We start from the raw sequence: 24,194 nt of genomic DNA, 5'->3' as shown, positions 1-24,194 counted from the left end.
TAGTTGTGTGTATATAGCAATCGGAAAATCACAGCTTATCTCGTCTTCTTCCTCATAGTGCCAATCAGCCACTATCCTCGGGTATATAAGACCTCTTACCAGGAGACATTACATTATAAATCACATGCAATATAGCGACTAGCAGCTGATCACAGCGACCAGTGCACAAAGCACACAAATGGATCAACACCACAGCCGAATTAAGACAGACAAGCAGACCTTCACCTAAAGCACAGAGTTATACCTAGAGCAGCTACAAGCAAAAACATTGACCAATAGGACAGTCGGATGCCTTGATCAACAAAGTGTTCCAAAAGACCACAATAACATTACCCTGGACATGCCCCTTAAAGATCAGGTCAATAAACATTTACCAATGAGGCCTATTCATACATATTAAACTTACCAAATAGTGCCCATTGTTACCAAACACCTGCAGCAAGTTCACAAGCCCCCCTTTTCACAAACAGCCGCCTTATGAAACTGCACACATATGTTCAACACACAAAATGTTTGCACGAAAACAGACTGATTGGCTTTCTTTTTTTTCAATCATAATTTTGGTCTAGGAAACCAAATTGCTGAAATAAGTTTAAAGACTCACCTTTTGAGGGTACATTTTCTTGCTGTGCTTTGCCATCTTCCACATTTGGAACAGAGCTATCATTCAAAGATGCTTCCTGCTGGTCTGACGTTTTCAGCAATGTTGGGTCGATCTGTGCTTTCAGGAGTTCTAGTGTCTCAGCCAATTCATTTCTGGTTCTGAAACATCAGTGGCGAGAAACAGAATACTGCTAAAGGTAAATAGTAACTACCACTAGCCACATGTATTCATATGCAAAGGAACAGACTACAAAGAATGTGAGCAAAGCAAGAGTGGAGTGCCCATCTTGTGTCCCCAATTTACTATTACACATATGCACTGTAGCACAGTGTCCAACCTTCTCCTTATTTACTCTACATTACTGCTGTTCTTTATCAGTAGAAACTGATTGATCAGGCCAAATTCATACATCGGCATACCCGTAGTTGATGCAGTGAACAGAAGAGAACCATTTACTTGACCACCCACAAGCAAGCTTCCTACTCACGCACTGCACCAATTCATTCCTATCCATTCATTCCTACCCAGCTCAGAAAATGCCTTTTCGGAGTACCCCCAAGAATCTTCCCACTTCCATTTAATCTCCATCGTTCACTCTCACCCTTTTTCCTAAGATCACCAAATTTATGCTACAACTAAATAGACAACACCACTCCAATAATAATACAACTTCTAAAATATTAACATCTATGGGTGGTATTTAAGCTACTCATTACTCAATCTAGAAAAGACAGAAGTCTCATCACAGGCAGACCTACCAGACAAAATATTCCTTGACAAATGTATTAACCCATCACTTTCACTTCCTCTGCTACTGAAGCCAAGAACCTAGGAGCTACCATTGATCAAAACATACAGCTGTGGCCAAGGACACATTTGTTCGCAAAACTGAACATTTTTCCTTTTCTGGCCTTTGTTCAAAAGTACCGAACCATTCTTGGAGAATGGGGTATGCTAACAGGTTACATTTTGTGGCACCACCTTACTTAATCATGAGACTGCACAGTGCAGCAGCAAAACTATTGCTGGGGCATAGATATCGCATTACCTCAGCTTTGTCTTCTTTGCGTTTGCTCCCAGTCTACAGTTGCCTGTAAGGTGCTTGCTTTTACTTTTATAGCCATTAATGGGTTAGGTCCAACCTTAATAGATGCAAAAATAGAAAAGATACTCTCCCTCCAAGAACCTCTGTTCAAAAGCGCACATTTGTAATGCCCTGCTATCTCAAAAGAACGGCGGGAGGCTCTGCTTTTTTGCCCATTGCTCCTCAAATTCAGAAGACCTTGCTCAAATACAGAAGTGGTATCTTATGCTAGAGCTATTGGCCTGTGGAAGAAAAAAAAAAGATTGAAACCTGGGCGTTTCTATATTAGTTTACCGATCCATCCTTTTAATCAGAGATTTGCATCTTCAGGGACAATCATTTCCCATAGGGTGAACATCTACTGCAGTATCTGCATCTATCAGTATTTGATTATGCAGTATAACACTGCTGTATGCATTTTATTTACAATCCATCTAGCAATGGTAGCTTATGTGACAGGATCCACCCTCACTTCCAGCTACTCGAGCCACAGGAAACTGGTCTGTTTTTCAGAGTGGTTGAGTTTTGTTGCGGTACTACATGATTGCCCTTCAAACATCATTGGAGTGCTCTTTTAGCAGAGTTGTGTGGATTTTGAAAGAAGTGGAAGATCGCTCAGGGGCAACGTGCTCGCCTTGGAAGCAAGACGATATGGAGCAACGCAGGTTCGATTCCGGGTCCGCGCTTAGAAACCTCTGGATATTCAGCACATTATAAATAACCATATCAAGCTGGCAATTCAGTGGATTGGTTGATAAAGAACTTAGAAATGTTTTCTAGTGACAAGCGAGGGTGTGTTCTTAAGACCGCCTTGTTTTTATTCCATTGTGACCAAAGGTTCTGACATACAATGCCTGAAGCTCACTTACCCTCCGAATAGAAGTAATGGCTATAAGTAAAGCAACCTTGTGAGATCTTTGAGGCTTGCTGCAAGCATTGGTTTTAAAGCCGGGCCCATGAGTTAGCAATTGGGAGTGTAAAGCCGTTTTACTCAGTCCATGGAGGGTTTAACGACAGGGACTCACCAACAAGAAACTTTGATTTGCAATGTTGTATATGTGGATAGTGCGGCTAAATTGACTTAATGAATTAAAAATAAACCCTGAATCAAACAAGTGTAGTACATGGTGCACTATATGAGATGGTGAGCAATCAATCGGGTTGACATTTGACCTTATCCACACTACAAATCTTTTCAATTTGTTCAAAAGCAGTGTCTAGTCTTAGGCTTGCGTGCGTCCCTTAATATTTCCAGGCACCCACATGGAAGATTAAGGTGTCCAAACTAGGACTTCAGGGGTCAAGCTGGCAAGTTGGTTATCTGGGTTTGAGGATGCATGATTAATCCCAGATTCTGTGACATGGTGTAAGGGAATGTTAGTTTTATGGGTGGGCAAATGGACATTTTGAGAAGGTGGGAATACCACGTTTGATGTGCTCACATTGGAGCCATTATAATCATTGTAAAGTAATCCTGGTGCATTTTGTGAATTACTTTGTTAAAGAGTAGGGGTGGAGGAAAAGCATATGCAAATATCGCTGACCAACTAATCCACTGTGCGTTCCACTTGGACTCTTTCTGCAGGAACCTGAAGGCATAATTTAGGCATTTTGTGTTTTCTTTGTGGCAAATAAGTCTTGAGGCGAGTCAGAAGGAAGACTCAGGTGACATTTTAGAAAGATTTTATTAAAGTAAGAATTTGTAAAGCCCAACATTCACTATGGGAATTCCCTACCTAACTAATGTGCTTGCCAGTCAGTTGTGGAAGTCTAAATAAAAAAGGCAGCAGTCCAAAACTATCCTAACTGACCCTACCACTATACAAACCGATTTAGGCTTGGAGAAGTAAACCCTTATCCATTGGATACTTATAATCTCAGTCTGTTAATCATGGGTTAATGATCTATTTTACTTTCTTCACTGTAGCTCTCAATATTCTCTTGGTTATATTTCTGCCTTGTGATGGTTATCCCCATTCCTTTATTATGGTTCAGTTTAGTTTGGCCTCTTCAACCTTGGAACTGTTGCACTATTTGAACCTTTTCCCATGGTAATATGGTTACTGGTTTTTCCTCGCTCTTCCTTCAGCTTTTTAATAACTTGTACCTTCGATTGATCACACTTTGCAATCACTTTAGATTCTTTCCCCTTTTACCAGGGTATTGCAATCACAAGACATTCTCTCTCAGTATTAAATATTCTCAATTGTTTTCCCACTTGGGCTTTCACTCTCTCTTGACTTGCTACAAGGTTGTGTTTCCAAATTATTACTGAGACGAATTGGATCTATTCTAGAACAAGCCCCTATTCGAAGGCCATCCTCGACTCCCGGTTACCTTCTTCAAGGACGCCAATACCAGAGTTATGAGATGGTTCCTGGACATGCAGCCCTTCTGTGTTTTTCAGTAGAACATCGAAAGTGACAAGAACAGGGGTATGTTGACTTCCTTGGCCGTTTGTTTACTCATCAACCAAGAAGGGGTATCCACAATTAATAAGGGATGGGTATTTGATGAATCGAGGGAATTCGTTCCTTCTTAAGTGGGCTCTGCTTCCTGGGAGTCTAGGGAGGTGAGCCCGCTCCGAAATACCCTCTCTAGGGGTAGAGCCAAGTGCGATCCAACTGAGAGAGACTACCCCTTGGGGGACAAGCACTCCAGTTCCCGTGAATAACTCCCTTACAGTAGCACACACTATGGCATACAAGAGAGGCTCTCAAAGTCCAGAAACCTTTTTACCTGCAAACTGGGACAAAAAACTAGAGATGCCATTATTTTACTGCAAAAGGACTATGTCCCTTTAAATAGAAATAACCAATCCACTGACACGTCTTATAATGTCACCTTCAGGATTCGAGAGAGAGAGCAAAGCAGACATCGGCACAGGAAGGCCCCCACGTGATGTGAGACCTGCAGGAACAATAAACCAGAGTTTCAAACTCGCTCAAGCATCTCGATAAGAACATCAATGCTGCAGCTTGACAGATGAGAATCTGGCAGGGCAGGAACCCGCAGATAGATGGTGGCTGCGCCACGGGTAAACATCCGTGGTGGACCAACGGTCAAACAACACCGCCAAGACCATTGTGAAGAGGAAGCCTGAAGGAGCCCGGTCTCCCGTTCACAGACCCGACCACCGAAGTGAGATGAGAAACCAAGAGCAGAGGGAAGGCCGAGAGAAACCATAAGCCACAGAAGGAAAGGCACCAGAGGTCGACAACAGGGAAAAAGGTACCCGACTCCAGAAGACGTTCTCCTTTGATGAAGAAGGTAACCGGAAGTCGTGGGTGGCCTGGAAGAGGGGTTTGTTATATAATAGATCCAAATTGCCTCAGTACTAATTTGGAAACACAGTTAACCTTAAAGCAAGTCAAGAGTGAAAGCCCAAGAGGGAAAACAATTCTGAGAGAAGGTCTTGAGATTGCAATACCCTAGGAAAAGGGGTGAATCTAAAGTGTATGAAACACGCAACCAATTGAAGGTACAAGTTGTTAAAAAGCTAAACGAAGAAAGAAAAACCAGTGACCATAATACTGTGGGAAACGGTGCAAACAGTGCAACAGAAACAAGGTTGGACAGGCCAAACTGAACCATAATACAGGAAAAGGGATAATTATCCTTAGGCAGACATCAAGAGGATATTGAGAGTTACAGTCAAGAAAGTAAAATATACAATAAGCCAACGAAAAAGATCCCAAAACGGAGAGGAAAACTCCCAAACGCATTGGAAGAGTTAGAGACTGATCGAAGTAGTAACGAGAAGAGATTTAAGAATCCTGTACTAATTAACAGACTAAAAGTATCCAAAGGAGTCATTCTCCAAGCCAGAGTTGGTTTTATAAAGTGATAGTCAGTTACGATAATTTTGGTCAGCAGACTACTTTATTTGGACTTCCATGACGGACGTGCAGATTAGTAAATTAGGTAAGGAATTCCATAGCTATAGGAAAAGTCAAGCCTTCAAATTCTTACATTAATAAATCATCCTGATAATGTCAGCTGAGAGTCAGTCTTCCTTTTGACTCGCCACAAATGGTGTCAGAAATGGGATGTACACCAGCTGATATAAACTGGAGGCCCATAAAATGTAGATGACTCCATGCCAAAGCCAAAAGTCCCTCCATTGTCACAGCTGAATCTATAAAGTTCGACCTATGAAGTACAGACGAAATTGAAATACCCCCTGGCGAGAAACATCTAATCCTGATGGGATTGACATTAATCCCTCCCAATGGAATTTAGATTCTACTAACCTGCAAGTCTGGTCTGGCAATACGAGTTAGATGTTATTGGAAAGCATAGTGATTCATATTTCAGAGGGGATGTTAAAATCCTCCTATACAACCATGGTAAAACCCTGTATACTGTTAAAGAAAGCGAGAAAGTTGCTCAAGGCATATTAGAAAAAAACATCAGTTCCCCCGAGAAGTATCTGAGCAAGAAGAGAGAACAAGGCACCCAAATGTTCAGGAAAGCTGACCTACCAATAACAAATTCCTGCAAAAGACAATGAAGTGGTTGCTCCACTGCCCGATCCAGCCTTTGCTCAGATGAATGACCCCATCCTCATCGAGGCCTTTAATAAGGTCATTACACAAGAAGCTGGAAGGGGTTAGGAGAGTCCCTTCCTTTTAAAAATAGGACTACTCTATAGAGGAGATATGACACCTGAAGGGGAACGCCAAAGAACTGGTGGTACCACAAAGTCATAGGAGGACGGATTAGAGTTAGCCCACTCATCTAACCACCCGCCCACAAAGGAATAGGAACAACTCAGAACCAAGTAATACTTAGGTTTTATTGGCCCAGTAGCTTCAGCTATGTCAAAAATGTAATATCTACTTGTAACTTATGCCAGAAGACCAGCAACACTCCAGTACCATCTGCCCCATTACAACCCCTACTATAATTGAAGTTCCATTTTCACTAATTGCTATGGCTATAGTTGGCCCCCTATAATGCACTAAACTGACATCTCCTACCATTGCTTAATCCGCTAAGTGTGATGGATACAGTACACATCATAATAGGGATAGCATTACAGAAACGCACTGTAAACGTCCTTTTTCTAAATGAAATATAAATCATGCAATACTCTTCACCAACCACTAGATGTTGGCCTATGCACGTCCTGTGATTCTAAGCACATCCACAAATCTCAGAAATAGTCACAAATGGTCTTAAGAACACACCAACACTTGAAGACTGTTTAAGGGGTTTTCATTGAAATGTGGAGAAAGGCTCAATCACCCCTCTCTCTCTCATCGCCAGTTGCCTTTTCCCTCCCTAATCCAGGTGCCCATAATCCCCATGGTGAGCTCTAGAGACTGCAGTAAGCCAAAAGGTTGCATTTTGTACCTCCACCTTACTTAAATCACAATCGGTAAACACTTTCTAACAACTGACTGGCTAATTGTGATGGCCTAAAGGCAATCTTCTTATCAAGCAATCGCCCTCTCTGATTTTCTAGGCAATACCTGTGCAAGGAGTCCCACAAATCAACAATGCCTACAATGGGCAATCATTCCTGCAGTGGGAATAGGTGCCTTGGAACTACTTAGTCTGGACTTGTCCTTCCCTCTCTTGCCCTGACCACCTCTCTACTGCGTACCTTCCTCCTACTCTCCTCCCTGTACCTCCTCCCACCGTCTCTCCCTCAGATGTCGGTCTCCCTCTTTTCTTCTACCCTTAAATCTATCCTCTACTACTCTGTCCCCACTACTCTAGATTCCCACCCTTCACTACAATCAGCTCCCACTACTTTCCACTAATCTCTTCGCACTACACCAACACCTTCACGGAGTCTACTTTTTCACTCTCCCAGGGACTCATTCCAATCACCGTCACACCCAGATTTACTCCTACTCTCACTCACCTTACATGCACTCCCATACCAGACTTCCAATTTCTCTCACCAACCAATCTATTACCTTGAACAGACTTGCTCTAGTTCTCCTTCATGCTCTGCTGCACAGTGCTTCCTCCGCCTAATTTCTTGTTTTGCTTTCTACTCCCTAGACCTCACTCCAACAACCCACACGGACCAGTCCATTTCAGCCTTGCTTCTTCTCCCCCTTTGACTGGCCTTCCACGTCAGCTGGTTCCCCAGGCAAACGGCTGACGTCCTCCTCTCCCCGGGCTGAATCCCAAGTGTAAGAAAGCATTAAATGGGTTTTAAGCTCCACCCCCTTTTCATATACAGGTCAGGTGACTTTCAGTAATAGCGGCCTGAGCAAAATCCATGTTAAAGTTGATATCCGCCTTGCATGGGGGTTTCTAAATGCAGGCTTGACTTGTGCGTCATTCCACTTTCCTTTCACTCACCTGCCGATTGAGCGCTGAAGTCAAGTAACCGCCTCAAGGCATTCTGGTGGTTAGAATGCTTTAGGAAGAGGAGAAAAACACTAGCCAGCACTGTGCACAACTGGTATGGCGCAACAAGTGGTACTTGACAGTTGCAGCTAGGAACAGGTAGAAAGGACAGACTCTGGCCCTTTCCATCTCCCACACCTTGCCTCTGCCAAACACCCTGGCAGGCCCTCTGCCTCAGGTTGAGAGGGGTCCTCACCTCCATGTCTTCTCTCCAACTCCCACTGGGAATTCCTAGGAGGATCCTATTCAGGTCTTTTCAACTGGGTTAGGTGCCTTCCAAATACCCAAGCTTCACTTACCCTTTCCTTTCATGCCACTCTGCTCCTTAAGCTGTGCGGTCTCCTCCCTACTATTCCTCTCAATGAGCCTCATTCCGAGTGCGGTGCTAACCAATGGCGCTATTAACGCCTTGGTTGACGCCGTACCCGGACCGGCAGCGCCTTGGTGGATGGCGGAATCACCGCCCCATTCCAAGGTTGGCGGGGCGGTAATTCCCCATTCACCAAGGCTCTTCCCCATTCCCGAATGAGCCCCCATAGGGCTCAATGGGAATGGGGAAGATGCAAATAACGGTGACCGTTCATTACGGTCACCGTTATTGGCTTGGAGGCCCCTTTGCGCCCTCGACTTTAACACCTGCTCAAAGCAGGCGTTAAGGGCGAGGGCGCAGAGGGAACTCGGAGTATGGCGGTAAAGGATTACCGCCACCGGTCTCGTTACCGGTGGCCGCTATCCCTTACCGCCATACTCGGAATGAGGCCCAATGTCTTTCCCCCACAAACTGTCTTGCCTGACCCTCAGATGGTTTTCACTCTACGGCCTGCCTACCTCTAACCTCAGATTATACTCTACTTCACTCTTCCTGCTACTACTCTCTGCTACACCCCCCCACTGCCCTGATGCACTCCTCTTCACTGCTCATTACTTTCCACTTTTCCCACTCAACTTCTACTACACTCTGCGAAACCCTTCCCCCACTAAACTGCACATTCTCCTAGTCACCATCCCAACACTTTTCTCAGCCACTCTCATTCATTCTTCAACACTTTCCCCTTAAGTCTCACTCACCTTAAACACACAATCACGTCAAAGGCCTAATTTCTATCAGCCCCAATACCACTCCTTGCACATGTTTTTGACAATTCTCCATACTAAGCTGCACCATCTTTCCTCCATTTGGTCTCTTTGTCCTACTACTCCCCTCCTGGACTTCATCACGAACACACATTGCCCTCTTTTTCCTCCATTTGTCCTTGCAATTGGTTTACCCAGTCAGCTGGTTCTCCAAGCCAACCATATTGCTTTCTTTTCCCAGCCAGGGACGGTTATCTGTGCTGGCAGGTTGGCAAAAAGTCTGCCCTCAATATTTGAGTCAACCAACGAAGAGCGCTTACCACCATTTGCGACACCACTACTATTTCATCCCATACGCCTTTGACCATTTTTCTGAGAGCCACTGTTCTACAGCACGCATATTTAGATGTATGTACGGGACAATGTAGATACAATGGGTTAGTATTCCCAAAAGCTTCATGAGCTTTCTGACTTATCTGGGCACCAACCTGTTAACAAGCAGCCTGTGTTAATATTGATTGTACTCTTTCTCGAGAGGGATAAGCTTTTGCCCGCTGTGTATTTAAAACTGCTTGAGAAATTAGTGTTTGGGCAGGTTTAGACTGTACTTGTTTCAGTGATTTAGAAACTCAGTGTAGAAAGTCTAGTCTTCTTACTACTGAGCAAGCTATTTGCCTCGGTTTCTTATGTTAACAGCTAGTCTTCCAGGTAAGGGTAAACCGGAATGTAGTGACATGACACGTGAGCTGTCACTATTACAAGCACGTTGTTGGATACATGAGACGCTAATACAATCTTTTGCCCTATGAATTTTTGCGGTTCGGCATGTTTGCTGACCATAAGCCTAACCCTGTCTTTTTTTTTTAAGGTACTTGTTAAGAGAATACATGTTCAGGATTACCGGATGCTCTAGAGCAGGTCTGATGGCATTCTTTAGAAGTAGTGCTCAGACTTCCATTTCCAGGAGTTCCCGATGTTCGCATTTCATTTTTCCCCATGGTGGTAGGTGGCACGGTTTGTCTATTAACTCAATGAAGTAGCCTCGAGCCAATGTGTCCACCACCGCTTGTCGGATGTGCCCACACCCAATGCTTTATAAAGGAGGATCTCTCCCCACCCTATTGGAGAAACATGGGAGGGGATAGAGATGTAATTATTTTAAGGTTGTGGATGTCCCTCTTGAGGTTTGTCCTCTTGCTCTTGGTTTACCTCTGCATTGCCATCGTGAAGCTGTGAGTAAATGTATGGCTGTGACTGCATTCCTACTGTACAGCTGTGGCCACTTGCGGTCTGGCTGAAGTGGGCAGTGGTCTGCGTATAGGGCACGTTCTAAAATGGCCAACAATTTGAGGGGGCTCTCTTGTTTATTAACTTCGCCTGGAGTTCTGGCCTAGTGTTTTAGGCCCTTTTTTTACTTAACTGCTTTACCAATCCGGTGTGCTGCCTCAAACAGCTTGTCTAGGGGAGCGGCTAGAGTCTTCACCTTGAAACCAGTCCACCGTAGTCAGGCATGGAGTTTTATTACAACTGCTCCTTACCATGCTGTCTCTGCGGCGTCTAGTGCATTTCTAATAACTGCATTAGCAACTTCTTTCTGTTCTCCCTGTATTTATTTATTTTTTTTTTTTTTTAGAGGTTTGATCGTAGCTCTGGAGGGGCTTACACATCATCCCATTGACACCCATTATACAGGACTATTAAGTGTTGTAGTATTAACTAGTCACACACAAAATGCTGGGGATGTAGTGGCCTTACAGCCAAAAGAATAAGTATGCCTAGTTTCCCTACCTGTAGGGTACTCAGATATTTGCATTTCTTTTCAAACCCGAGGCCTACTAGTTTTGTACTCAAAGGTTTAGTTAGTGAGGGAGTAATAGGTTTATTGAATTTAACAAAGTGATAACTGTGATACAGATTTCTTTTTATCAAAAACACACTCAATGAAGTCAATATCTGCCAAGAAGGGACTTTCTTATAATTGATTGTGAAGAGGAGCTGTCGAAGCTGGGTGCCAACTGCAAGACTGTGCCTGCAGATGCCCCAGCACGTGGCTGATGAGATTTAAAATGAGTGTTGGAGCCCCTCTAAGAACGAACATGGGTCAAATACCCTGTTCTATGGAATTTCTTCCACTCAGGAGAGAGTACAGCCACGTTTTATTCACTGCCCCATTCACAGAGAAGAAATATCCATTTGGATATCAGTCTGGTCCCACTTTCCAGGGCAGACGAGAACTGAAATGCTAGGCAATTCTTCTGTGAACAAGAGTACCATCAGCAACCCCAGACACGTGTTTCAGCCTAGTTGGGCCTCCTCATTGAGGTGAAGCTGAACCACTAAAGCACAGTGAGGGGGTCCACGTCAGGATTACCTTAGGGTGAAACCCAAAGTCTTATCAAATTAAAAAGGAGGAGTGTGGGAGCCCCACCAAAAACTTCCCTGTTCTGCTTTTTGAGGTAACTATTCTATTGTATTCCTTTTTAATAGAGCTGTTCAGGGAAATACCCTTTGAACTATTTTATTCAGATTTGGTTTAAGTTTTGCCACATGGTCACATCCAATTGACACTAAATCCAAGGCTTTGCTATAGTCACTAGACCATAATGGCATTTGTAGGTGTTTTTTTGCTATTGTATTTGATATTTTGTGGATATTGTAGATTCGATAATGAATTTTGGATTGCATAAACCTGATAAGCCTTCCTCCAGCTATAGGCGGTCAGGTCTCTACCATCACAGAGGACATTTGTGAGTATTTAATATCACATTGAGAAAGACGTGAGGTATTGAAATGCAGTTCAATTCATGAGGCTTTCTAGCGAGAATTGATTAGGAGGAGATAGTTTTACAAATGGTTATATGATATTTAAGCTGGTTTCATTTAGAGAAGAGATATGGCGGAAAATGATTGTGTTTTTATTGATAACTCCAATTGAGTGGGTTATGTTTAGTTACAGTAGTAGCAAAGCTTTTCGTATATGTTTTTCTCGTAATAAAAATAAATGCACTTTGCAGTAGAGTGAGAATGTTTGAGCATTCTTTATTGGGAATCAATTCATGGACATTTGTGAATTCATATTAAGTGTGAGGTATCCATCTACAAATTACATAAGATTAGTTAATCGGTCTGGTGTGTGTGAGTGAGAATGGCCAGCTCACCATAGAAATGTTTGGTCTCTCTCTTTGATGCACAGTGGCCAGTATATGTTTTTCTCTGCCTCCGTTCCTACCCCAGTACCATCGGGGGGTGGGCGGTTTGGCACTCTCCCATTGGGGTGGTGGGAAGGCTCTGGCTGCAGGGGTGATGCAAATCATGTCAGAATCACAAGTTTCTAAACATGTACTTGTTAAGAACACCTTTACAACCTTTTAGCTTACATCTTCCACATTGTTTATTATTAAACATGTCCAAAACCAACCCACTCGACTCTAGCATCATAGCTCCTTGATCTAGCCTACTATAGTCAACTGCTCGCATGTACAAATTAACTAGTTCATTTTATACCTATATGTAGCTATTTCGAACTAGCCTAACTGTTTAACTGCTCTTTTGTATGTGAAACATGCCTACTCCATGCTACTGCCGCAACACCTTCCACTAGTTTACCCGATTAATTTGCTTCCCTGTTACAACATGGGTACGTGCCTGTGCGTACATTAACATCAGCCTGCTTGCTCTGATCCGGCAGCACCTGTACTAAGGTACATAGATTGAACTAACTTACCTGCAAATACCAGCCCACTTTATTGTGCACCCGTCTGCTTAGATCAGCTTACTATATTTAGCCACTCCGCTAATGTGGGACCAGCCTATTTCTAATATGTAACTGCCCCATATAAGTGGGACCAGCCTTTTTGATTGCAACCATGCTAAGGTGGCACTAGCCTATTTTTGATTTGTAACTGCCCCATCGATGTAGAACAAGACTGTTTGCCTTTATCTGCTTTGCCTATGTGGGACAAGCCTATTTTTCATTTTGTAACCACCCTCTATATGCGAGACCAGCCTATTTGATTGCAAGCGCCTCTCTAATGCAGCACTAGCCTTTTCTGATTTGCACTACACACTTCCTGCTGAGTACCAAAATATAGCAGCCAGATAGAACTATGCACACCAGAAAGTCCCAGTTGACCAACACACGACTGTCATTTCTTTGCACCCTCACGATAATGGCCTACATGAACCTCATACCTTGCCCTTTACTGGACAGAAACTACAGACTACAGGCAAGACTACCCAGTCTTTACAAGCCTAAGACGAACAGAAACATTTTCCAAATTCCCACCTTAATCATAAACACCACCGCCATAGATCAGGAACCTTCCACACCAGATCTAGAAGCCCTGCAAAAAACACAGAACTGCGTCATCCCCCACCCCCACCCCCTCTTCATACCCATATGAGAACCAATCATCCTAAACGCAGACTCTCCTACCCCCTAAGGGCAGAATAATACAACAACAATCTCAGGAGCTCTTGACTCAAGATCTCTTATGGCACATACTACTGAAATTGCAGATATATTATCCACTGATGATTTAGACATCATGGCAGTAACTGAATCCTGGCTTCATGATGCAGCAGGCCCTGCCCTCATGCTAGCTATTCCAGATAACTACCAAATACTTAGAGTAGAAAGACCGAATACCAGGAGGCGGCCTAGCTATAATAGCTAAAACAAATCTGGCAGTAAGATTAACCACACCACCCCAACTCAAATCTTGTGAAATACACTCAGCCAAATTACCCATATCCAACAACTGTACGCCAACTATCTTCTTGTTATATAGACCTCCAGGACCAATAGGCACCTTTGAGGAGGACTTATCGAGTCTCCTCACCAACATGAAAGACTCTACACAGTTTCTACTCTTAGGAGACTTCAATTTGGGCTTCAATGACCCTGAGGACAAACACGCCCAATCTGTTGAAGCTATCTTGGCTGAACATGGCCTTGCCCAAAAAGTTCTTGATCCCACTCACACCCAAGGGAGAACAGTAGATTGGGTCGCCAACTTAAACTGCACTATCACTAAAATAACACCGCAACCATGGACTGACCAAAACCTAATTGGCTTCTCTTCCACAATAGAGCCCCAAAAGTTGAAAATTATAGATATGGTACCCCCCCACCCCAACCAGAAGCAAACGAAACATTACAGCTGAAAAATTACTTCCTCATCTCTCCCACAAACAATTCTGACCCAAACTTACTAGTAGAGACCTTCAACAACACCATGGCCAAGGCCCTCGACATCATTGCACCAGTCAAACTACGTAAAAGTAAACAGAAGACCCACCTTAATACCTGGTTCATCCCCCAACTTAAAGAACTAAGACTTCAAAAAAGAAAACTCCAAGCTGTATGGCGACACTCCCCTACGGACAAGAACAAAGTCCAATTAACCGACGTCGCCAATATGTATAAAAAAGAAATCATCCTCACCAAAAGGAATACATTCAATGACAGAATCTCCAAGGCCAACTCCAACACTAAGGAGCTATTCACCATCCTCCGTGAAATGGAAACCCCCACTCCACCCACAGACAATGTCCCTAAAGACAAACAATGGTGCACCAGCATCCAGAATGCTCTATACAACAAAATAGCAACTCTTCAGACTAAAATAGCCAACAAAAAAGCATCCCTGCTCTCCACTGAGATGCAACCCACCCTACCTAAGGTAATACCTAGCACCGACAACTTTCAGATTCACAAAAATCTCTATACTAGAAACTGAAAAAGTCATACTATGCCTGAAGCCTTCAAATTGTCAGGGTGACAGTTGCCCGGCACAAATAATTAAGGACGCATCTAGAGATCTAGCACCGTCTATCTCTAAACTAATTAATGTCTCTTTCAAGACCAGTACTGTCCCAAACAATCTCAAAGAATCTTAGGTTCTACCGTTACTGAAGAACCAGAGCCTTGACCCTTCTATCCCGACTAACTATAGACCGATTACCACGGTCCCTTTACTTCTTAATATAATTGACAGAGTAGCCCATCTCCAAATTTAGAACCATCTTGAAGCCAACCAATTACTACGTTCCCACCAATCCGGATTCAGACCACAAGACGGTACGGAAACGGCACTAATTGATTTTAAGACTCAAATCGACAAGCTTAAGGACAAAGGTAAAACAGCTATGCTGCTCCTCGTCGATCTATCGGCGGCCTTTGACCTGGTGGATCATGCAGTGTTATGCAAACACCTGGCATCAGCCGCCCATTTCTCGAGTGATGCTATTGCCTGGGTCCAATTCTTCCTAGCTAACCGTACGATGAGTGTTCTCCCCTCTCTGCATCCGCAGACCCAATCCAAATGACCTGTAGCGTTGCACAGGGATCATGCGTCTCACCGACAATGTATAGCATCTTTACCAAGCAACTCTTCGACAAATTGAATAAACTAGGTGTAACCTGCACTAATTATGCAGACGATACCCAGATCCTTATACGCCTTTCGGGCAATGTTGACGAAGACACGACTTTGGTAAGGAACAAGTTACTTACCTGTAACTGTTGTTCTCCAGCATGGGTCTGGCATGGATTCACATGCTCATGAATATTCCCCGTCGTCAGGCTGGAAATCCTCGGTAAAGAAAAAACCAGTATCAGTTTTGTTTCTGATCTGTCTTTCGTAGTAATAACCAATCACTGGTCTCTGCGTCATACTGACCACAGCCAATGACTGCCCTCTACCTAAGCACCGCCTCTGGCAGCCATCTTCAGATTTGGAAGCACGTGAAGTGGCAGTATGACCAAGTGAAGAGCCGCAGAGGGGTAGGCGGGAGGGTTCGCATGTGAATCCATGCCAGACCCATGCTGGAGAACAACAGTTACAGGTAAGTAACTTGTTCCTTCTCCAGCATGGGGTCTGGCATGGATTCACATGCTCATGAATAAAGAATACATAGCAGTACACACATGCACAACCACGGGAGGTGGCAAAGGCTCAACATTAAGCATTACATCAAACTCAACATTAAGCATCTTACCTCCTCACCAGGCTCACCTCAGGCGAACAGGTTGCGCAGCACTGCTTGGCCGACCCTGGACTCCTCCCTGGAATCCCGATCGACGCAGTAGAATTTCGTGAAGGTGTGCGTCGACCTCCACGTAGCAGCCCTGCATATGTCCAGCAGGGGCACACCAGAAAGGAACGCCGTGGTAGCTGCGATCGCTCTGGTGGAATGGGCTCTCGGACGGCCAGGCAGCGGTCGGTTTGCCAACCGATGACAGTACATGATACAGCCGGAGAGCCATCTGGAAATGGAAGCCTTCGAGAGAGCCTTCCCCTGATTGACAGGTCCAAAGTTCACAAAGAGTTGTGACGTCTTCCGAAAACACTTTGTACGGTCCACGTAGAACTTCAGCGCTCTAGCCACATCCAGCGAGTGCAAAGTCCTCTCAGCCGGCGACGAAGGCGACGAGAAGAACACAGGCAACACCAAGGGTTTGTTGAGATGGAAGTCCGACGGTACCTTGGGCATGAAGGAGGGGTGCGTCCTGAGCACTACCCTCGTGTCGTGAAAAGTCAAGTACGGGGCCTTGGATCTCTCCCACCCGTCGTGCGGATGTGATGGCCACAAGAAACGCTGTTTTCCACGACAGAAACTTCAACGGGGCCGAGTGCAGAGGCTCGAACGGAGGACCCATGAGCTTGGTCAGCACCACGTTGTGCTCCCACGCCGGGGCCGGCGCCTTCACCGGCGGGAACGATCTGAACAGTCCCTTCATGAACTCTTTCACCAGACGATGAGACCACAGGGACGTCCGGCCCGTGGTTCTGGTGTATCGGGAGATCGCAGCAAGATGAATCTTGATGGACGCGTGTGCCAGTCCAGCTTTGGCCAGCGTCAGCAGGTACGGCAGTACCTGGGGAGCCGTAATCCGTAGAGGGTTAATCTTCTGTGCGTGGCACCAGACAGAGAACCTCTTCCATTTGTGCCCGTAGCATTTAAGAGTCGAGGACGCCCTGGCCTTTGCAAGAACCTCTCTGCAGTCGGCCGGTATGTCGTATCCTCCAAACTCTAGCGCTGCAGGAGCCAGGCCTGCAAGTTCAGCGATTTCGGGTCGTGGTGGAGGATGGCGCCTCCTTCCCTGGAGAGTAGATCCGCATCCACCGGCAGCTTGATTGGCGGGGACGCTGACAAGTCCAGAAGGTCCGGGAGCCATATCTGCCTCGGCCACGCAGGTGAGACGAGGATCATCCTGCACCGTGACCTCTTGAGCTGGTTGACGAGCCGGATTAGCAGTGGCAAAGGAGGGAACACGTAGAGGAACAGGCCCTCCCAGGGGAACGAGAAAGCATCGCCCATGCTCCTCGCCTGGGGAAACCCGCTGGCGAACCTCCGGCACTTGGAGTTCGTCGCCGTCGCGAACAGGTCGATCTGGGGTGTGCCCCACCGTCGGAAGAGGCGATCCACTAGATCCTGCCGTAGTTCCCACTCGTGGCACGAGCGCAGCTCCCTGCTGAGTGAGTCGGCGATGGTGTTTTTTATCCCTGCCAGATGAAACGGCACCAGAAACATCCTTTGGGCGACTGCCCAATGCCACAGGTCCTGCGCCTCCTTGGACAGTGCTGGGGACCTGGTTCCGCCCTGTTTCCTGATGTAAAACATGGTGGTGGTGTTGTCGGTGAAGATCCTCACCACCTTGCCCTTGAGGGACGGAAGGAAGGACCTGAGGGCCCAGAACACTGCACGGAGCTCCAGGACCTTGATATGGAGGGACTTCTCCGTTGGGAGCCAGAGGCCTCTCGCGTACAGATTTTCGGTGTGCGCTCCCCACCCTTCCAGGGAGGCATCCGTGGTCACTGTCTCCTGGTGGTCTGGGGTCTGGAAGTCCATGCCCGCCGTCAGATGCGCGCGGGTGCCCCACCACCGGACCGCTCGGCGGAAACTCTCGTCGAGTGTGATCCTCTCCTCGAAGCCGCCCGTCGTTTGGATCCAGCGCGCGTCCAGGAACTCCTGCAACGGGCGCATCTGGAGCCTGCACATGGGAATGAGGTAGATGCAAGAGGACATCATTCCGAGGAGGGACTTGATGGACCTCACCTTGGCCGCGTCGGAAACCAACTACCGCTGTACCTTGCCCAGGATGGACCTGGTCCTTTCCTCCGACGGGGAGGCCAGAAGGGACACTGTGTCGAGCTTCGCTCCCAGAAACAGTGCGTTTTGCGCGGGTACCAGGTGGGACTTGGCGTAGTTCACGGAGAATCCCAGGTCCGTGAGAAGTTGGACGGTCCTTGCCGTGTGGTCCACGGCGAGCTCCCTCGTCTTGGCTCGGATGAGCCAGTCGTCCAGGTAGGGGTAGACGTGGATCCCCTCGCCGCCACCGGTGCAAGGCACTTGGTAAATACTCTGGGTGCCGACCGTAGTCCGAAGGGGAGGGCTTTGAACTGGTAGTGACGCTCTTGGACCACAAACCTGAGGAATTTTCGGTGCCCCTTTAGGATGGGAATATGGAAGTAGGCATCTTCCAAATCCAACGACAGGAAGTCTCCTTCCTCCAGCTGACCCAGGACGTGCTGGAGGGTGACCATCCGGAACTTCTGCGCCTTGATGAACTTGTTCAGACGTCGCAGGTCTAGGATGGGGCGCCATCCTCCCGTCTTCTTCTTCACGAGGAAGTATCTCGAGTAAACTCCGGAGCCCCGAAGCCTCTTTGGGACGAGTTCGATGGCGCCCTTCCTGAGCAACGCCTTTACCTCCAGGAGAAGCTGAGGGACGTGAAGCTCTCTCCTGGCCACGGGGGGGACGCGCGGGCACCTTCTTTGAAACTCGAGCGCGTGGCCCCGGGCCAAGGCGTCCAGCACCCAACGGTCGGTGGAGATGGACTCCCACACGCTGACGAAGCTCGCCAGCCGGCCTCCCACCGGGGTGCTTCGGTGGGGGCCCGACCCCACGGCCGGTTCAATCCTGTTTCGACGAGGCTTTGCCGCCTTGACCTCCTTGGCGACGACGGCGGGGTCCTCCAGACTTGCCTCGTCCTCTGTAGGCCTCTTGAGACGACGAGCGGGCCGCTTGACGGTAGGTAGAGAAACCGCCGCCGGAACCTTTGGAGGCGCCCTTGCCTCTGCTGCTCCGAAAGGGCGTCCGTCGTTGCTGTAGAACCCCAAGGGCCCGGGCCGTCTCAGTGTCCGCTTTAATGGCCTGAAGGGAATCGTCCACTGTTTTCCCAAACAGGTTGTTCCCATCGAACGGCATGTCCAGGACTCTGGTCTGTACGTCTTGACGGAAGTCCGTAGCCTTGAGCCATCCACGCCACCTAAGGCACATGCCGTTGCCCAACTGGCGAAATCCAGTGTCGGCGATGTCCGTTGCAATAGTGATGGCGTGGTCCGGCGCCACCTCACCTTCCTGCAGGATCTCCAGGGCATCCGCCCTCTTGTCGTCCGGTAGGAAGTCCAGCAGGGGAGCCAGTTTGTACCATAGCTCCCTGTCGTAGCGGGCCACGATAGCCAAGGCGTTGGCCGCTTTAATCGTCGTCGCTGCAGACGAGATGACCCTGCGTCCCATAGCGTCCAATTTCTTTCCCTCGCCGTCCGGTGGGGAAGTCTATGTGGAGGCCGCACCCCCCCGCTTTCTTCCTGGCCGCCGCTGAGACGACGGAGTCCGGGGTAGGCTGCGCTCGGAGGCACAGGGGGGGCCGCGTCCGGGACCCGGTACTTCTTTTCGTACCGGTCTCTTCTAGCTGGCGTCGTGGAAGGGTTCTTGAGGAGGGCGAGGCCCTCATCCCAAATGTCGTCCAGTAGAGGCACCGCGAGGACCGTCTTCCTCTTGGCCTCGCGCCGTTGATAAAGGAATCCTTCCTTTTTCTTCTCCTCAGGGCAGAGTTGGAAAAGCTCGGATGCCCTGGCGATCATGGAGTGGAACGATCCAATCTCGTCGGGCGGAGAGGCCCTGGTGGGAGGTGACGACGGGAGATCCTCGTCGTATACCTCGTCGTCCGTACCCGTATCATCCCCTCGGGTGGACGGGGAGGAGGGCTGGACGGGTCGCGACGGCTGAAAAGGAGGTGGAGGGTGAATCCTTCTTTTCTTGGGAGGGGGAACACCCGAAGGTCCCGGTTCAGGATCCCCCGACGGGAGAGGCTCCTCCGTCGGCAACGGTAGTCTCGTCCTTTTCTCTGAGCATAAGGACTGTATAGCCAACAAAATGGCCGCCGAGTTGTCTTGCGGCGCTGGCAGAGGGGAATCCGACGGGCGATCAGGCGCCAAGGCCGTGGCTTAAGACCTCGATCAGCTCTTCCTCTGAAGCCGAATCTACAACGACGCCCTGCCCCCCCTTTTTCTTCCCCGCCGAGGATTTCACGGGGGTCCTATCGATGGGCACAAAAGAGGACTCCCTCCGAGGTGGCAGGGAGACTCTGAGCCCCGATGTCGCCACCACTGGTGTAGCCTCCACAGGCTGAGCCAGGGCCGCCGCGACAGTATCGATAGAGGGCTTGGCCGGATGGATTAAGGCCTTCACCACCTTAGGTGCGCTCACTGCCTTATCCTTGAGGGGGGGGGACACTGCCTCGCTCCCCCTCCGATGGGGCCTTTGAGCTCGACCGGGGCCTCTCCAGGAGCTTCGCCGGGTGCTCGCCCTTCCTCTTACCCGACCCAGAGCGTTGGCTCGTGGCTGAAGGTGCCGGGGAGGGTGCGCCCTGCCTGGCGCCTGTAGAGCCTGACCGTTCGGCGCTCCCGGTGCCAGCGGACTCGCGGTGCTTGGCCTTGTGTTGGACCCCCATCGCGGGGGCGTCCTCAAAGGTCTTAGAAGACCGCTCGGATTTCTTCCTCTTCTTCTCGTCTGACGGGCTCTTCCCTTCCAGCCAGTTGGCGAGGCGTTGGTGGCGGTCCTTCATGGTCCGCTCCGACATATTGCCGCAAAACGCACAGTCCTTCTCCACGTGCGTCTTGTCCTCATGTAAGCAGTAGAGACAAAAGGAGTGTTCGTCCTCCTTAAAGACGTTCTGCAGCTGGCATCCAGGGCAGACCCTGAACAGCTTTCCGGGCGTCGAGCTTCCCTTCTCCTGGGCCATGTCCGGGCCTGAGAAGCTTCTGGAGTCCTCCAAAACGTAGCTCGACGAAATCTTCACCCTTGAGGGGCGCAGACAAATCTGACACGGGTCCCCGTTGATCGGATGGAGAGTCGGTGGAGCTTGAGGCTCTTTTGACCGGAAAAAACGAAGTTTTGAGAAAAAAACGTGAAAAAAATAGCACTAACGCTCGAGAGCAATAGCACGAGGATCCCAACACATGAACGTGCGGTAAAAATCTGAAGATGGCTGCCAGAGGCGGTGCTTAGGTAGAGGGCAGTGATTGGCTGTGGTCAGTATGACGCAGAGACCAGTGATTGGTTATTACTACGAAAGACAGATCAGAAACGAAACTGATACTGGTTTTTTCTTTACCGAGGATTCCCAGCCTGACGACGGGGAATATTCATGAGCATGTGAATCCATGCCAGACCCCATGCTGGAGAAACAAGATATACCTCCTCATTCAGGCATGGATGGCATCACATGGCCTCTGTCTGAATGACAAAGCTGAGATCTTGATATTGGGCTCTGATGCTAATCTAAAAAAACTAAGCCCCAGCTATGCTGCATTCAATATAGACGGCAACGTAATCAAATCAGTAACAGAGGTAAAAACACTAGGATTTTACCTAGACACTACCCTATCACTAAAAAAACAAGTCAACGCCATGGCATCATCAACTGCCTATACCTGCAAATTAATCGGGGCTTGCAGACCCTTCCTTTCCAAAGCTAGCTGCATTACGTTCGCCAATGCACTAATAAACTAATAATGTCCAAACTAGACTACTGCAACGCCCTATATATAGGAGCCAACAAATACATCTTAGATAAAATGCAAACACTACAAAATGATGCCCTAAGAGCAGCTCTGAACATACCCAGTAGAGAGCACATCTACAACATTACAAGAGACCAGCACTGGCTAAAAATCAGCAACAGGATCCTTCTCAAAACTGTATCCCTCACATTCAAATGCCTGAACAATGCTGCACCCCCATATCTCTCAGACAGAATGATTAGAAGAACTTTGACCCGCCATACCAGATCATCTAACTCCCACTGTTTAAAAAACCCCAGATTTTAACTAACCAAATCGTACAGAGCCAGCTTCCCAGTTAAAAAGGCTCTAGCCTTGAATGCTTTCCCCACCAAAGAAAACAGAGCTGAAGAGCCATACTCTAGATTCAGATGCAGCATGTTAAACTGGCTTCGAGCAAATGAATGACTAATACCTGCGTGTTTTGCTGTACCCATATGTGTACTTGAATATTCAACTATTCTTTTATCTAATGTACCAGCCTGCTGAATTGACCACTGCATTTGTTTTGTACGTTACTCCGTACCCATTGCACTCACAAATCTAATTACTGTACCTATTTACATGTTGTAACTAAGCTTCAAGTATCCTTGTATCTGTTGCGCCCAGCTACCCAAGGGTTTGGTGCGCATTACCAAACAAACAAAAACAAACCCATCATTTTTAATTTAACAGCTTGTTCATGTGTTTCAGATGCCATGAAGAATACTCACTTTAAAATGTGCCCATCTTGTAACACCTTGTACGACTAAAACCTTACTTCTTAAACAAATAAGTTGATAGGCAAGCATCACATAGCTATGCACATATGTGGCTAGGCTGTCGCCATTTAAATACGTTTAACCCAATCCTTGTACATTATGTCACCAACATCATTTATCCATCCCACTATTGAAATTGACATGATTTCCTCTAAAACAATTGGTCGAGTGAGATTTAGCCAAATGTATCTTTGCTTGGGACATTTTAACGCAAATGTAAGTGGGTGAGATGGGCGTGGGGAGACTAACACCCCCACCTTTTTGATTACTCAAACCCCTTCCCAACCACCCACATACAGTTGTGTTGAAATTCTTCAAAAAACATTGGACCAATTCTCCCTTGACCAATTCTGCTGCAGCATAACCTCTCGAACCCAATTCGACCATCTCAATGCCAGTTAGAGAGCCCAGAAGAACAAGTTACTAACCAACTGGTAACATTCTTTCGACTGGATGTTCCTCAAACGTATTCCACATCTTTGACATGTAATGTCCACAGCTGTGCACTTCGGAACCTTTTTCAGCAGAGGGCGTCCTCGAAGGCCTTTGTCGAGGGCGACGTCACCGGATGTTATAAATAGGACACGCGGCGCCCATAGCCTCAGTTTAAGTTTTCTCACTCAGAACGTGTGGCACCAGTCTCATGCCTGCTTGATTGCACTTAGCCTTGCGGAAACCGAAGCTGCAATCGCATAGGAAATTCTCCTGAGGGTCAGGCTGGGAGGGCGATGTGGAATACGTTGGAGGAACATCCAGTCGGAAGAACGATACCAGTTGGTAAGTAACTTGTTCTTCGAATGGGTTGCGTCCTCCAACGTATTCCACATCTTTGACGGACTCCAAAAGCAGTACCAGTAAATGGAGGAGGGAAAAGAATTTAGAGTACACAATTGCGGAATAAAGAACCGCCTTCCCAAAGGCCATATCCTGATCATGGATTGTATCCAGGGAATAATGTTTTACAAAGGTGTGGATGGAAGCCCATGTAGCGGCAACACAAATATTCCTAATAGGAACACCCCGCTGGAGGGAGGTGGAAGTAGCCACACCGTTAGTGGAATGAGCTCTCAACCCTTGAGGAGGGTCCTTACCAGCCAATCGGTTACACTCCATAATGGTAAGGATAATCCACCTTGACCAGGACCGTTTGGAAAAAGCCAGGCCCAATCTGTGTCCAGTTTATCCTACAAACAGTTGATCGTCCACTCTGACCCTGGACATCCTAGAAATGTAAAAGCTCAGAGCTCTCCTAGGATCCAACCGATGGAGTCGCTCCTCTTCCTTACCAGGATGAGGAGGAGGGTAGAAAGATGGAAGAACCACCTTTTGACTCAAATGGTATTCAGAAACTACCTTAGGTAGAAAAGTGGGACGTACTCTCAGTACAACCCTGTCCTTGTGAAACACAGTAAAGGGCGGCTTAGATGAAAGTGCCTGCAATTCAC

At 47.3% G+C, this 24,194-nt stretch overlaps 1 protein-coding gene across 1 annotated transcript in view; it reads right to left on the bottom strand.

Annotated features, from left to right (window-relative positions):
* Positions 1-24,194, bottom strand: part of RSF1 (remodeling and spacing factor 1) — a 1,138,572-nt gene that overhangs the window by 877,129 nt on the left and 237,249 nt on the right. The window contains exon 5 of the mRNA XM_069639968.1: positions 605-762. Coding sequence (XP_069496069.1) covers positions 605-762 — 158 coding nt within the window. The remainder of the gene's footprint in view (positions 1-604; positions 763-24,194) is intronic.

This window comes from Ambystoma mexicanum, chromosome 7q (genome assembly GCF_040938575.1).
Source record: "Ambystoma mexicanum isolate Mex_15411 chromosome 7q, UKY_AmexF1_1, whole genome shotgun sequence".
NCBI lineage: Eukaryota > Metazoa > Chordata > Amphibia > Caudata > Ambystomatidae > Ambystoma > Ambystoma mexicanum.
Note: the sequence above shows the minus strand (reverse complement) of the source record. Positions and strands in the feature narration are given on the sequence as shown.